This window comes from Magallana gigas, chromosome 6 (genome assembly GCF_963853765.1).
Source record: "Magallana gigas chromosome 6, xbMagGiga1.1, whole genome shotgun sequence".
In the NCBI taxonomy this organism is placed as follows: domain Eukaryota; kingdom Metazoa; phylum Mollusca; class Bivalvia; order Ostreida; family Ostreidae; genus Magallana; species Magallana gigas.
The window spans coordinates 17,826,595-17,842,494 of NC_088858.1; the positions used below are offsets into that span (position 1 = coordinate 17,826,595).

General features: G+C 33.0%; 1 protein-coding gene across 1 annotated transcript in view; it reads right to left on the reverse strand.

Moving 5' to 3' along the window:
* Positions 1-551: 551 nt before the first annotated feature.
* LOC105341969 (uncharacterized) overlaps positions 552-15,900 on the reverse strand; it is a 40,285-nt gene continuing 24,936 nt past the window's right edge. The window contains exons 9-26 of the mRNA XM_034467735.2: positions 13,707-13,802; positions 13,282-13,392; positions 7,307-7,600; positions 6,854-6,992; positions 6,386-6,590; positions 5,352-6,175; positions 5,148-5,265; positions 4,832-5,014; positions 4,693-4,729; positions 4,268-4,585; positions 3,912-4,054; positions 3,279-3,477; positions 3,045-3,164; positions 2,698-2,852; positions 2,460-2,588; positions 2,217-2,331; positions 1,782-1,875; positions 552-1,604 (exon numbers count right to left, since the gene is read on the reverse strand). Of these exons, the coding sequence (XP_034323626.2) occupies positions 1,469-1,604; positions 1,782-1,875; positions 2,217-2,331; positions 2,460-2,588; positions 2,698-2,852; positions 3,045-3,164; positions 3,279-3,477; positions 3,912-4,054; positions 4,268-4,585; positions 4,693-4,729; positions 4,832-5,014; positions 5,148-5,265; positions 5,352-6,175; positions 6,386-6,590; positions 6,854-6,992; positions 7,307-7,600; positions 13,282-13,392; positions 13,707-13,802 (3,416 nt within the window). The 3' untranslated portion in view covers positions 552-1,468. The remainder of the gene's footprint in view (positions 1,605-1,781; positions 1,876-2,216; positions 2,332-2,459; positions 2,589-2,697; positions 2,853-3,044; positions 3,165-3,278; positions 3,478-3,911; positions 4,055-4,267; positions 4,586-4,692; positions 4,730-4,831; positions 5,015-5,147; positions 5,266-5,351; positions 6,176-6,385; positions 6,591-6,853; positions 6,993-7,306; positions 7,601-13,281; positions 13,393-13,706; positions 13,803-15,900) is intronic.

A 15,900-nucleotide genomic window follows, 5' to 3' on the forward strand; every position in this document is an offset into this window, starting at 1 on the left:
AGAAAAAAGTTATATAGGTCAAGGTCAAAGCAAGATTCTCTGAAATGCTTTTCAACATATTGTTCATTTTAAAGCGGGGCCCTTTGAGACAGTCACAATCTTAATGTTGTATATTTCTTAATTAATTGCTATAACATAAATTAGTATTTATAAATGATTTTTCGTTTAAAAGTTTTTTAAAAAAATGTCTCCAATAAAACGCACCATCTATCTTGTCAGATCTCAATACACGGCTTAAAAAAAATGTATGCAGGAATTTTGAATTGCAAGCGACGTAAGTATACTAACGGATAATAACGGTAAAAAATGTCAAAGGTGTTAAAAAGGGACATCCGAATGATAAAAGATGTCAGATTATTCGAAAGTCTGTATAAAATCTGTTGAAAAATCTTAAAGTTTTCTTCTTGCGTCGATATAATGAGTTTTACTTCTCTAACAGGGATGTGTATTTTTATTAATCAAAAATGGTCAAAAGGTGATGAAAATGCTAACTTAAACGATTAGTGTATGGACAAGCCGCTTATAAATATTATAAAAACTGACCAATTAACTTCATTTATTGCATATATTTATAACAAAATCAAATAACATATTACATATACAATAAGCTGAAGGAAAAATATAGGTATCAAATTAAAGCTACATCATTTACATTTTATTTTCCTTCTTGAAAATATAAACATTTTTGATAGCCGTATAACTTTGGATGCAAAACTATATTTATAAAACGTTTAAGTTCTTTTTTATGAATAAAAAAGAACTTAAATGTTGATGTTAGGCTAAATTTTTCTTTGCAAGCTTATCATGAACATGAAAATCAGCGGATAAGAGAACTAATCCAAAAAAAAAAGCTGTGGAATTGTTTTTACACTTAAAAATAATTTGATATTTTTTCTTTAAAAGCCTGGATTATTTTTTTATGTTACACTGTATTTGAGTGCTAGATGTCAAATATTAGAGAAGTAAATTCTATACAAATAGCATAAATGTAGCTATATATAGATTAACGATATATTTGCATATCTATTACAGACGAGACAGAACACTGGAATCCATATTAGTCACTCAGAACTAAAAGAGGACTGATTAATGCTTCGTTTTGTTTACTATATACATTAAACCATGCATATGTCAACAGAAAAAGAATTCTGAATACTAGTTATTCATAATTATTTTCAAAATTTCATAAGAAAATGTAAAGGTCTTTGTGAAAGATGATGAATTTAATGAGCATAGCCCTTTTCATTACACTGTATATGTATTTTTACTACCGGCTGATCAAATACAGTATATAGAATAAGAAAACCAATTTAAAATGAATTACTATTCAGTAGATTGAGTTTTGTTTAAATGCACTGTTTTACAGCTAAAACAATCACTGTTTGCCTAGACGATTTCTTGCAAAAGTTTGTTTCTTTGATTCTGTGTTACATGTATCGTTGAACTATGGTTTTTCTATCATATAATGTCATTTTTCCGAGTAGTAGTAATATTCATCCGAAGGTGCTACGTTGAAGGTTTTTCCAATATCCGTCGAAATGTCTTTGAAGCTCGGTCTCTGTTTTGGCTTTCCTCTCCAACATTTCGCCATGACCCCATAGTAACTGGCAAAATATAATTCAAAATGGTAACACATTTGTTCTGCCCTTTTTGTAATTGATAGTTCTACATATTGGTTTTTTCAAAATTTCGTATAGCACATTATGTATCTATTGATTACAAAAACCAATATTTAAAAGCATATCACAAAGCTCAATATTCGAACTAAGTAGCTGACTTACAAATCATTTGCAAACTCTGGTCTTTTCATTCTTTGGCCATTTTTGACGAGAGAAATTAAATCTCTACTGCGTATTCCTGGATAAGGAGTGTCTCCTGCGTCACAAAGAAAAGTATACACGCAACTACTATATATAAATAGATTTAATGTCGATATGTGTGCCTTTTTCTTTGTTCGACTTCGATTAACATGATTACATTTGGACCTATTGAGCATAAAGAAGTGTTTATTATCTAATACGAAACCATTCTGTCGTTGATGATATTCCTATCTCGCCTTTTTTAATTAAAAAAATATTCTCTTTTTGGCGTTAATTTTCCTAGCAAGCAATTGATTTATATATCTTTGATAAATATAGATAAAATAAACATTTAGATTTTACACAAAATTTATCAGCTATTAAATTTTATAAAGCTTACATATAGTTCGTACATACCCAAACTAAATATTTCCCACAAAACGATCCCAAAGGACCACACATCACTTTTGGAAGTCGCATATTTCATGGAAGTGAGACATTCTGGGGCTGTCCATTTCACTGGAATACGTTCCTAAAGTAACACACAAAATTGAATTATTTTAATGACGCATACCACTTTCGTCTATCGTATCATTTTCTTTCTCTATGTTTCCTTGTGAAACAAATAATGTTTTAAGGTTTTGATAAAGGTAAGCACACCTTGTCTTCAGTATCACCATCTCTTTCGTTGTTTTGAGGTTGTGGTGGTTCAGGGCCAAACCCTGAAATTTTTGGCTCCAACTCTGCGTTCAACAACACGTTCCTGGCAGCTAATCTTTTATGGAGCAACTAAATACAATATGGAAAAAATTGTTTTAAACAAATCTTAATTACATTAAGTATATGGAAGGACATTAAACGCACTTACATTCACAAAGATACAGGTTATATCGATTACCTTTTTGATTTCAAGGTAATACATTCCTTTTGAAATTCCGTAAGATATTCGGTAAAGCAGTTCTACTGTTTCCTCTGTTGATTTATTCTTTTGTTGCAACAGCCAGTCTCTAAGTTGACCATTTTGGCAATATTCGAGAACCATATACGGCCCAACTACGATATGAAAACATGTTTATAATATATTGTCGCTTAATCTTAGTATAGATCAACTGTCTTTTTTTCCTTTTTGTATAATTATTCGATCTCGTACTTATATTTCAGACGAATTTGATATTTAAAAAAATTAATATAAAAAGTCTCTCTTAAAATCCTCATTAATATGTATTTATAATCTTAGATCCTTACAGGCATCATTGTCAACGACAGCGCCGATAAAACTGATAATGTTAGGATGGTCTCCCACTTCTTTGGCAAAGAAATTGATTTTTGCTTTCATCATCAGCAAGTTTTCTTCACTGTATCCACCTTTAAAATATATAAATTAAAAAAAATTAAAAAATGAATATTGTTTTTGAAACATAGCTATTGCATAAATCTATATTCATTAGGAATCAACTGACAGAATTATATTTCTCTTACTTTTGAGAGTTTTTGCGATGACATTTTGTTTTGCTTTGTTGTTGTGGGGTAAGTATCGAGCCTTATAAATGTCTGCAAATCTTCCACTCGTCAACATGACGTCAAGAACAATATCATTACTCGAAATAAACTTGCTGTCTGTCTCGTTAAACTCCATTTGGCCATAAACATATATATCATCACATCCATAAGTTTCATTCTAAAATAATATAAAACATTTTGCGTGTTTCATTTTATCCTCGTTTCGTAATGTAATTATTTTCTGACAAGAGTACATGAGCTGCATTTTAGAAAGGAACTTACAACCCACGACCAAGTTTTTGAATTAAAATTATGTCCGATCAAATTTTTTTCTGGGCCAGTGGTTTAAAAGCAAAATTTTTGCTTAACTGGTCGGTGGAAGGGGTGCATACTTTCTGTTACACTTTTCTATATAAATGAATAAGAAAATTTAAAATGTTTATGGTACGCGCTTGTCTTATTTATTCATTAACTTCAATTCGACTTACATTAATATTATCAAAATGTACAAGTAGAGGTTAAGATGATTTGAAATATATTCTCTTGTATAAATCTGTTCATGGAAGATAAAAGTATATTGTAAGTTCCTTTTAAACTCACAGCACTGCTTACTATATGTGCAGCTGAAAAGCGATTAGCAATGTTCTTTCGGACCACAGTGGCCCGTCTCTGTATATCTTCTTTGATTACGGATAGTCGCCCAAGTCTCCAGAGAACGACCATGGCAACAATGATCCCAAGAAGAATCAGGAATGCTACACATTGAAATATGATTAGAATATATTTTGGTTATACATGTATGTGCAGCTGTGATAATCGATTTGATTTTTAAGGAGGGAGCAAATAGTTTTACGCTTGATATGTTTAAATGTCTTATTCATAAAATCAGAAAAAACAGAGCTTAGAATTAAAACATTTCTATGATATGGAAATAAAACCTAGAAAATGAACTTTAATATGAATGTTACCAATGCTTATTCCTGCGATGGCTCCTCCTGTAAGAGCAGCAGGGGAGGCTATTGTACGGAACTGCAATACAACTGGATCACTCATCTGACTTCCATAATTCGTAATTAACGACAAATTGTAATTCGTCTCTGGGTCCAATCCAGTCAAGTCAAACCAGTCTGCGTTCTTGTCGACAGTCCATGTTAGAAGCCGACCATTTATAGACAATGACTTCACAATAATCGTTGTCCTTTCATAACATGTAGGGGGCAGCACCCACTTTAGACGGACACCGTTGTCGTACGTAGCAGCTATTGTGAGATTTATTGGTCCAGAATCTGTAACAAAGCAATTTCAATTGATGTATATTTTAAAAAGTACCAGTTCTTGAAAAAGATTATATTTCTCCGCTGAATGAAAATTTCAGGATCTTAGAAAACATTACATTCATCCATTCCATCAAGTGAGGCCAAATCTGTTATCTACCAGGAAAAAAATAACGTACATTTAACGTAAACTCACAACTTTGTAACAAAATTCAAATTGATAATTTAGATTGTTGTGATAAGTAAAATAGCAATTACTGTCATGTTATACTGGGTGTGTTCCATCGCCATGTTGAATACAGTCAATTTCAACAAAACAAACTCAGTGGCGAACTTTTCCTTTGAAACAACCATCCAGCAGTTGTTGATATCGAGATAATGCGTGTAATAATAAAAGTCCCCCTTTGGAATTTGATATCCAAGCTTTCGCCCAAGTTCCTTCTGGAAACCAATTAACAAGTAAAACATGTTCATAAAACACAAACTCAAAAATTGCACTTAAAAGTTTAGAGGTCAATTCTAATATTATCACTTGATTATCACTCATCAATCTTAGTAGTGTCTTAAAACTAACATTTGTTTTGTTTCCTGGAATCTCGCCACTTCTAAACACCATATTGCTGTTGTTTGCTATCAATTCCCATTTAATTTTATGGATACCACTATCTCTGTCATATGTGTCTACTAGAAGCCTTGAAAGAAAACAATATCATTTTTAAAAATTAACACAACAATTTATTCATGTTACATTGTCAGAAAGGGGATTTTTTTTTCTTACCGGCTGGAAAAACTAAAATTGGTTGCTTTAACATTTCGTTGGAAAATGACATCAGCCTTTCTCAAGTCTTCGGGGGGACTTGAGTCGAAGGATATTTGTGTCATGTCGATTCCATGATTGCCCAGTACGTCAGTGGCTTTGACCCAAAAGTTTATAGTATCTCCATCTCTTCTTCCGATATTGAATGTTTGATTTTCTGAGAAAGCTTTGCTTACGGGGATCCAGGAGAGCGGCGTTGTGTTTCCTTGGTTACTGTTTCTGAAGTTATATTCAAATTTGACTATACCGAACACATTTGGAATTCTTTGCAAAGTTCTGTTACCGGTTTTATCATCCAGCTCTAAAGGGACTTTTTTCTCGTATTTTGTCATGAAATCATAGTGCAAATAGCGTGCAACAGGATTCAAAAGTCCTCTGTTATGATGAAATTTGTTTTGGAAATGTCCCTTCCATGAAATTGTTATACTACTATTCAGAGATTTTTGCCACCGATAATGTGTTTCTTCTTCTGCTGTTGTCGCAAAAAATGGAGTTGAAGACACTGTAACAATCGACGACGGGTCATATAGTACTAATGTTCGCGCATATTTTGTATTATTAGCATTATCTATGACATTCAAAATAAACGAAAACATCCCACTCTGCTTTGGAACATAAGTATAGCCTGATTCACTTTTATTAAAAGATATTTCTTCATCAGGGTTCCAAGGCCGTGGTTCTGTAAGAGTTGTTACGTTTGATTTCAGCAGAAAGACTTGTAATTTGTATCCATGTATTCCAGAAAGCTTATCTATCCAGTTGTTCCAATAAAATCGTATGGGAGACTGGTTTGTGAAAAAAAAGTTATAATATAGTCGTATGGAATTTACAGTCTTCAAGACAACGGTTAAAAATGTTATTCTGCATTTTAGTTCTAAAGTATTAATGATGAGAACGCCCTAAATGCAATCATAATTCACAGCATCATCGAATACAAGTAATAAAACTAATTTAAAGGATTTTTGCATGCAAACTTATTATGTAATGCATTGTACCTTTGTTATATCTTCTGTTACGTCTAGGGCTTTTGAAGAACAAGGATTAGGTTTATCCAGGAGACAATGATATGGTTTGATAGAGTCAAAACGAAACATGGTCGATTTTGTAGAAGATTGGCCGTAGAAGTAATCCTGTGTATGTCCAGTTGGAGTATTCAATTCCCGAAATCCGCCGTTTTCAGCAATGACCGTTAACGTCAAACTGTAGTAAGTTGAATTAATTTTTTTACATTTGGTAATAATTTCTAAATATCGCAAGTAATCTATCCTTGTAAATATATAATACCTACTGTCTAACGTGTTTTAATTTACCTATCTCATTTTATTTCTTTACTATGACTATGTTGAACAATGCAAAATGATTCTGATTTTCTTTTCTTATCTTTTTTACACATATTTGCATACATTCTCTTTGAACACGGATGTATATAAGCAAATTAAAGCCTGTACAATCTTATGTTTTACTTGTCTCCATTTTCCAAGAGTCTGTCAAAATTCTCGTCCGTGAAGTTGCAATGGAAGACATCGTCGTTCGGATTTAAAGAGCCTGGCTGATATCTGCAATTCTGTGTTTCGTTTTGGCTTACAAATGGCTGATTCGGATCTAATAATGAAACAGCTACATTTGAAACGTCAATTATTATGAAAACAATAACATTAAAAATTTTTAATGTAAATATGAACATACATGTACAGTGGGTTAGTTATATATTAATGGGTGGTTTGGTTTAATTGGTTACCACCATAGGATCAATATTTGTGTCTTTTCTTCGTACTCCACAAAACAATTCGCGATAATTGGATAATTTTATGAAAATAAAAGTATCCTCAAATGAACAGTTAATTGCAAGTAATCTTGCTAAACATAATATATTACTTGTGTTGCATGGTTAAAACATAACCAAAAATTTTAATTACCATTTCTGTCTACTTTTTGAAGATCGATTTGAATTTTCCCCGACACAATTCCAAATTTAAAACCTGTTATATATTTTGGTTGCGCGATGTTCTCTGGAGATAGGGAAAAAGCTGCAAATTCTACATTGATGTAGTTATAGTCATTTTGGTTGACCCACATTGTGTCTACCCTGGTGGAGTTTGGCTGAGATGAGTCAGTGACAAATCGGTATTTTTCCATCTTCTGGCCTGTTCTGTCAATATTGGCCAATATAGACGTACACTGGGTTATAATTGGACTATTTCCTGGTGTCACTGTTATTAAATTAACATTTTTTAATTTTAAAGCAAGTAAACAACTGTTAAACATAAAGTTGTTGATAGAGAACCAAGCAAAATTATTTTATAAGCAAATTTTACCAGAAGCTATAAATGAGCGCAAAAGGACTATGTTTGGTATTGTCAAATGACTGTCCCCCATTTTAGCGAGTTTTTTAATTGTCTCGTATCAAAATGTCATAAAACATTATACAGAAACTGTCTTCACTGGCACTGTACCAGTTATCGGCTAAAATTTATCGGTTTTTTTTTCGTTTTTCATTATTTCTTCTTTTTTTCTTTATAAAACTTGACATACTTAAAATGGTGAACTCGTAATTTATCAATCTGTTAGATAATATCATTATTTAGAACCTAAAACATCTTGTTTTGTCCTTCTTAGCACGCCCCGAATTTGCCGTCTTTTTACGATTTACTGTACCAGTTATCGGCTTCATTACGCGGGTTGTTCGGAAATTATTGAGACAACACGGATATTTCCATTTCTAAGTGACGAATAAGGGTGAAAATTGGCATGAACATTGAAGAAACCTTTACAAATAATTAAAGAAAGTAATATTTAAAAAATGTTCAATATTTTGTTTACAACAGTAGATAAACAAATCGGTGGTCGGGGTACCCGGCGCAAGCATAAACTCGGAGAATAAGAAAACTAAAACATCGTTTATCTAAGTGTCTGCAAACTTGCAGCTTATACTAAAAGAAATCAGATTATATATGTCCATTTTGCTATTCATTGTGACTAACGTTTGATCAAGTTTCACTAGTGTTTGAGTTGAAATACGGATATAGTACAGATATATTTACCAAGCAATAGGAATTTGAAAACGACGGTATATAGAAATTTGACGTCAAGGCGGCGCAGCAAATATACATCAAATTGATGGAAATATTCTGAAAAAGACCTTTTAATGCCACACAGTTGCTTTAACAAAAACTATACGATGGCAAGGGATAGAGAACTTCAGTTTATCGTCTTTTTTCACTAATTGTTTAGCTAGAATACAGACAAAGTGACTAAATAACAAGTACTTTTTACACACTAACTGATGTCAACAGTTCAAAAATATGTACACAGAATCACGGTAGGAGACATTTCACAGTAATTTGACCTTTGGTTAGAAATGACCCGATTTTTTCCCACAAAATTCAAGTATGGAGGGAATATGCGAATGTTGACATCTTGAAATGTAAACAAAAGATGAGAAATGAAGAATTAATTCTTATTTCCCTTTGTTTGTTAGCTGTTTGAAACATAGGATCAATAAGAAGCGTTAAAATGACGTTGGGGTAAGTTTGCGGTTGCGCCGGGTCACTGGGCGATGGCAACTTGGTCTGCTTACCAGGAATGATCTAATCATGGTATGGACAATAAATTTTTTACATTGATAAACTCTATCCTGGTGTACGTTTTGGTGAAATTTCAAGGGTTTATCTTTTCCCCCAAGGAAATACGAGTAAGTGTCTCAATAATTTCCGAACAACCCTCGTATAATAACATAGTAAAATCCCTGACACAGGTACATTTTGATTTTATATACTCTTGTTTGGTCAGACTAAAGTCGTCGGGGTTATGATACATGATAAACAAAACACATGAAATTATTCGTTTATTATCATAGGCAATACACAAAATGTAGACTATTCAATACATAAATGTGCAGCCAGGTGTTTAACTGCGCTATTAATCTCTCGGAAATTAGTGAATTCCTATTGTTTATACATGTTATATGTATTGATATTATATGTCAAATCAAAGAAGAGATATAATAACGTATCACAAAAAGGTAATATCTTTTTTTATATAGTTATTACGTCATTTCTTCAACTGCTGAAAGTGCAAAGATGAAAATCAGCGTTAAATAATGATCGTTAAAGCTCATGTATAAAACATATTCAAGGGTTTTCAAGCAAACGTAATTTTCTTTTTTCGAATCAGACGACCGAATTAAAGTCTTGAATCGTCGCTTGCTATAAACCCGATATCTGTTTAACCGATAACTGGTCTTAGCCGATAACTGGTACAGTACCAGTAACATACATCTTGATTTTAGTCATCACTATCCAATAGCTGTTCATCTATGACGTTACCAAAATAAGCTGATTCCCGCAATTTTGCAAACTATAAGGGGAATATTGTCATTTTTTGTCTTCATAGCGACCGAAGCGAGCTCTAAGAACCAGTGTGCGCCGGAAAAAGAACGATCTAGACCTACAGATTCATCGAAAAAAAAATTGTCTACGTCCCATAATGCTTTCTAATGTTTTCATCCGTGGTGCTACGCAAGAAATGGCCGACAATTAACTCGTAATTTACGTTGTCTAGACGTTTGAAGACACGTTCTGAGTATTGCACAAGCTTTGGCGAGACCCAAGAGATTTGTTACATGCTTCCAAACCTTCGTATTGAGTGGAGATACGTAAACAAAGACGAAAAAGGTCACGGGTTACCTCAAAGTGCTCTCGCGCTATATTTCCCGCGATAAACTAGCTAGAGGTGGATCCAACATCTGTTATGCGTATGCTAGCAATTTAAGAATAGACTGCCTCAGATTATGTTTTTAATTAAAACAATTTGATAGAGAGATTAAATATCTACTAGTGAGAGCCATACTTTATTGTCATACCGATATAATTTTAAGCTCATTTTGCATGCATGTTCAGTAAGTATAAGCAGTAATACAAAAATAGGTCATTTTTTGAGCTAAATAAAAAAAAAACAGAGAAAAAATAAACACTTAAAATATCTATACAGATATTGCATGTTGCACAAACAGGAACCGGGGGCATGGATACAACGTATGTAATTAGAATGCAAAAAAAAAAATATTAAAATCTTATAATTCTCTCTCTCTCTCTCTCTCTCTCTCTCTCTCTCTCTCTCTCTCTCTCTCTCTCTCGCAAGTTCTGTTTATAGTTGATAACTAAATAACATGACAATGATGCAAGGTATGTGTAATTCATGCTATACTCTGTCCCTAGTTTTTGCTTCCACCACTTTTTGCTTGATATTTCAATAATAGTAAATACCTTTGTGCTTAAACTACGTTCATCCACTAATATGAAAAATGTCCAGATTATCTGTACAGTTTTGAAACGCCCCCTCTACCGCTTCAGGTTTCAATAACATCCAATCAAAGTACTGAGAGTACTGAAAGACGGGGTCTTGAAAGTGTCCTGGATTTCCTCGAATATGCTTCCAAAATCTATGAGTTTGAATTAGTTGTTACAATCTATGTTAATTCGGCTTTTTTGCAATTTTCTGATACTTTGTCTACATTTTACTCAATCACGGCCTTCATAATTGTAGAAAATTAACACAACGGTATATTATGTAAAATAAGACCCCAAAGAAAGATTTTATTTAAATTACTACATACCGGGAAAATCAAACAACTATATCAAAGTAGATAATTTTAGTCATTAGATTTATTCAATTTTGTGGTCCAAGGGAAAATCCACAAGTCGGACGGTATCCGTAATAAAAGTTTTATAAAAACCTCAAAAGCTCTAGTACTGGTGAATTAACAAACAAAGTGAACATTTGGATAACGATAACAAACACAGGCACCTGACGTTAGAAATATTCTTTTTTACAATAAGACTCCAAGAACTTTGACAATAAAAAGATTTGTCACGGTCGCTATTTTGATTTTTAAGACCGACTTATCTGACACGATTTTCTTCATTTGCGATTCATGCAAAATTAATAGGTAAAAATAAATCCGTTCGCCACTTACTACTTTTTTGTGTAAACTCGTGCATCACCTACACGAATTACGATACAACCGTTCCCTTCATTAAAAATCATACACCGATAATCAGAGACATAAATAACAGAGATTGTCAACCTCGCCATTAGCGTAAAATGTTACGGGACCAACCTTACTTTGAGAACTACAAGTGCAAAAGCAATCTTGTATAAGTCATTAAATTTGAACCTGATAGTGAACATGAACCTGTAAAAAATTTTAAGCATGTTTTATTTATGAAATATTAACAAAAACTCTTTATTTAGTTTTAAATTACTTTTTTAAAACTTATTGACTTTTCACAAAGTAATGATAATGCATTACTTTACTCATGTAATGGTAATGTAATGCATTACTTCAAGAAAATTTAGTAACGGTAATGGTAATTTAATGCCCTAATTCATGAAGTAATGATAATGTAATGCATTATTTTACAATGTAATTCACCCCAAGCCTGATTCCAACTAAGCCGGAAAACATGAACATTATCATTTAACTTAATTCTTCAATCGATAAGATTGTATATATTATATGATGTATAAGTCTTCCAAAATGTATAATCTATTATAGATTTTGCTTACAATGCATTGTTTAAAATTTAAATTTAGTTTAATCAACTAAACAGCCAACGAACGAGAAGGCAAATTCAGACTCGTTTTTATTTTATTTGTACAAAATTCCTTTAAAGACGAACAGCAGTCATACCACAAGTAGACTGAAAGCCAATGAAACACCTATTTAATTTGTAAAACATCTGTGTATAACCCGTCCCGAGTTTAAGTTCGGCTTGCGCATTAAATCGAAGATTGGTAGTATTCAGGTGAAAGATTGTCAAAATAAAATTCACAATTTTTCAAAAATGGCACATTGCATTTGGGAACTTTAATTTCGATTCCACCATCTACCTCTTCTATTGATTAATGAGCTCATACACCAACTGAATCGTCAACGGCGCTGTGCATTCAGTTACGTAACTCATTCCACATTTGAACCCGAGCAAGAATATTTTGATCAATAAAACTATTTGTTTATTTTCTAAATAGAACTTTGTTTATACACAGAGGACTTAAAAAGATTTAATGCGTGTTTTTATGAAACATATTTACTGAAATGCAAGAAAACTTTCTGCACTATTTTCTTCCGCATAGACTAAATTCATGTGTTCTACGCGTGCCTTCCGGTTTGAGAACTCGGCTGACAGTAAACCAATAGACGTGACCTCGACTAAAAATTGAAGGTCTACGGAGATTTTGCATTGCATCAGCCATTAATAAGCCCGGATGATAATGTTAAAAAATTGCGCGGTGTTTTCCGAATGTATTCCGAATGGAGAAAAGATGTAAACATTTCCCATTACAAATCTCCGTAAGAAAATTGTTTTCGTTCCTGTGAAATTTTACGAGTGAAAAGGGATAATTGTTCAATGAAGATATCTTGGATATATTCCCTTTCATCGGTTTCAATTGTATTTCTTTTCACAGGTATGTGTATTTTTATTAAAAATCATCAAAAATTGATGGAAGCAATAACTTGGGACAGACTATAGCTGCGATCGCCACAACAGTAGCACTTTAAAACATATTATTTTCCGGTTGGTTGTATAGAGTGCAGGTCTGCTCATGACTTTTACATTGTGTATCTTCTTATAATTATACAGTTTCCCAGTCGTATAATCGTTGGAAACACCCATTTTATGCTCCAAAACATATATTTATCAAAATAAGATAATCGTCATGACGTCATTCATACATTATGACGTCACTGGCATAATCACCTTTTACATACTTTTTTAGTATGATTTCATTTATCTTCAAACTTGGAACTTTAATTTTTGGGGCAAAAAAATGCACTATACCGCACATAGTCTTTTGTTATCTTTATTTCATTAGTCATGAATTGTCTTACTTGTTCGACATCTTTGGTTTCCATTTATTCCGCTGAAACCTTCGTGGCATTGGCAGGTTACGGTGTCAGCACACGTTCCCGGAAAACAAGGAGAATGATAGGAACAAAGAGCTGTCATGAAAAAAAAAACAGTCAATACAAAAAATGTATTTCTTGACAGTAATTTAACCTGAATCGATTGACAAGCAACATTGCTTTTGTTTAATGATTATGCAATTTAGTCAAATCACATCAAATTTCATTCTGGGAACCAAATTTGTCTTTAACACATTCCAATACTTTAAATACTGTCTAACAATGGCTTGGTCTAAACAGCTGACCCTGGAATTTACACTTTTGAGAGTTAGTGAGTGTAAGGAGCTGTCAATTCCTACGAGTCAAGAGGCTGTTTACACCAAACCTTACTTATTATTCAGCAAACATACGGGTCTCGCAGCGTTGCCCAGTATATGTTTCGTCACAAGAACATGTGTTTGGTGAAATGCATGTTCCCCCATTTAGACATGATGGCGTGCAGACAGCTGTTAAAGTATAAAACATTGAAAAATGGTAATCATCGAATCCTTTACTGTTTAACATTTTGTAGTACTTTAATATTTTATTATGATGCCCTTTTTTAAAAAATCTTTCATAAAACAGTTTCAAAACATTGTATAAAATCGTGTTGGCAATAGAGTTCCCGAAAAGTAATGTTTAACTGATGTGAATAACGGGCTTATTAAACACTATCAAATAAATAGATTTCTGTATAGATTTCATTTCCTACCCAAAGTTAGTAAGATAAACGTTAAACACCTCTGATTTACAGATGCATTTCTGACTGCTTAGTATACAAACTGAAATATTTACTAGCATGCAACTTTGATGTGTTAGAAATTAACTACTACAATGAGAGTGGCTCTTTCAATGTCATTGTTTTCCTGTGCATGCATGAAGCTAAAGAGCTCAGTATGACTCGCTCGAGACGGCAGTGAGCATTTGTCAAAAGAGCCAACAATTTTAGGAATGTTTTGGTATTCTTACTCTTCTATACCAAAATAAACATAGTAGTAATTCAAAATTAAGTCAATGACCGAATTGATATAATAACTAAGCCATTTGATCAAATTTTTAACTAAAGGTAAAAATAAAAAAGACTACTTAAGTGCACGCCATACACGTGTCTCTCTTTGCCTCTTTCTCTCTCTCTCTCTCTCTCTCTCTCTCTGCCTCTCTTTCTTTCTCTCTCTTTCTCTCTCTCTCTGTCTCTCCGTCTCTCGCTCTCTCTCAAAGAGAGCTATAAAAGATTTTAATTAAAGACAAATTTTCAATAAATAATCTTTGATTTTATAAACACCTTTAATATTAACCGTAGTCGATTATGTTAATGTTTTGTTATATATGTTCCCACTGTCGTGCGACCTATTACGAACTATACGACTGACTAACCGTATCAGAATGTATAACTTTTCTATTTCTATACTCGTAGGCTTGCGAAAGGAAGTGATGCGAGTCGATACGTTATTATACGATTCGTTTGGCTTTAATGCGATAAGGTCACGATATATATATTTCAGGTTACGTAATCTGTTACGATCTCATTGCCCGTTTAGATACGATAACACACGTTCGGATAGGATATTGTCCTGATAGAATTCCTGATTGGATTTCGATCTAATATCGCGACACAATCGGTGATTCTTTTAACGAGTAAGATGAAAGGTGATGTCGATATAAGTCGAGATTGGACTACGGCGGATATCTCAATGTGTCCCGAGTAACAATATATTCAAATTGTACCTGAATGCAGCGTTTGTCTCTCCCAAGATTGACCCATATCATCATTATTAGGTGGGCTCGATTAAATTCGACAGACTGCGCATGGAAACGATGCAAAAGTTCTGATACAATGAAAACGAATACTTATGATTGAAAATTAATCGAGTTGATCATAGAAAAATTTTTTGACAGTCAAAAAAGTTTCTATGAGGAAGACAATTGCCACGACACACTTCAAGATCCGCTGCGATTTGAAACGATTACTTTACGATTAACTGCATCCTGATAATGGGAACGTTGCATAATAAATAAATAACGAGATAACGTTAAATAGTCATTCTTTTTTCTCTGAACTATTCAACACTCCTGAGTAATTGATCTTACTCTAAATAAAACAAATCTCCACTGAATTTTAAAGAAGCTTTAACCCAATCATACATTCAACTGTGCTGTTATACAAAAGTATCTGGCCCATTTATATATCCAACAGTGCATTTAACAATAGCTTGATCAAACAACCATTGTATTCATGGACCATTGAACAGGGAAAACATTTTCGTTCTACTGAGCAGACATGGATTAAGATGAGGAATATTTTTAACCAAAAGTAAATTTAGAGATCAAGTTCAAGACAAAGATACCGGTTTGGGTGATATTTTAGCGATGTATTAAATAATAATTGTTGAATAAATCTGTTAGGATTGAGTCCAAGTATGACAAAATTCCTTATATTGTTAAATTAAAACCGATGAAGCGCGGATTGTAAAAACATTTCAAAATCATGATCTGAAAAAAAGGTGTCAATTTCCGTTGAAATTCTATGTAGCAACTGTTGTCATATTGGACATATGCAGTGATCAC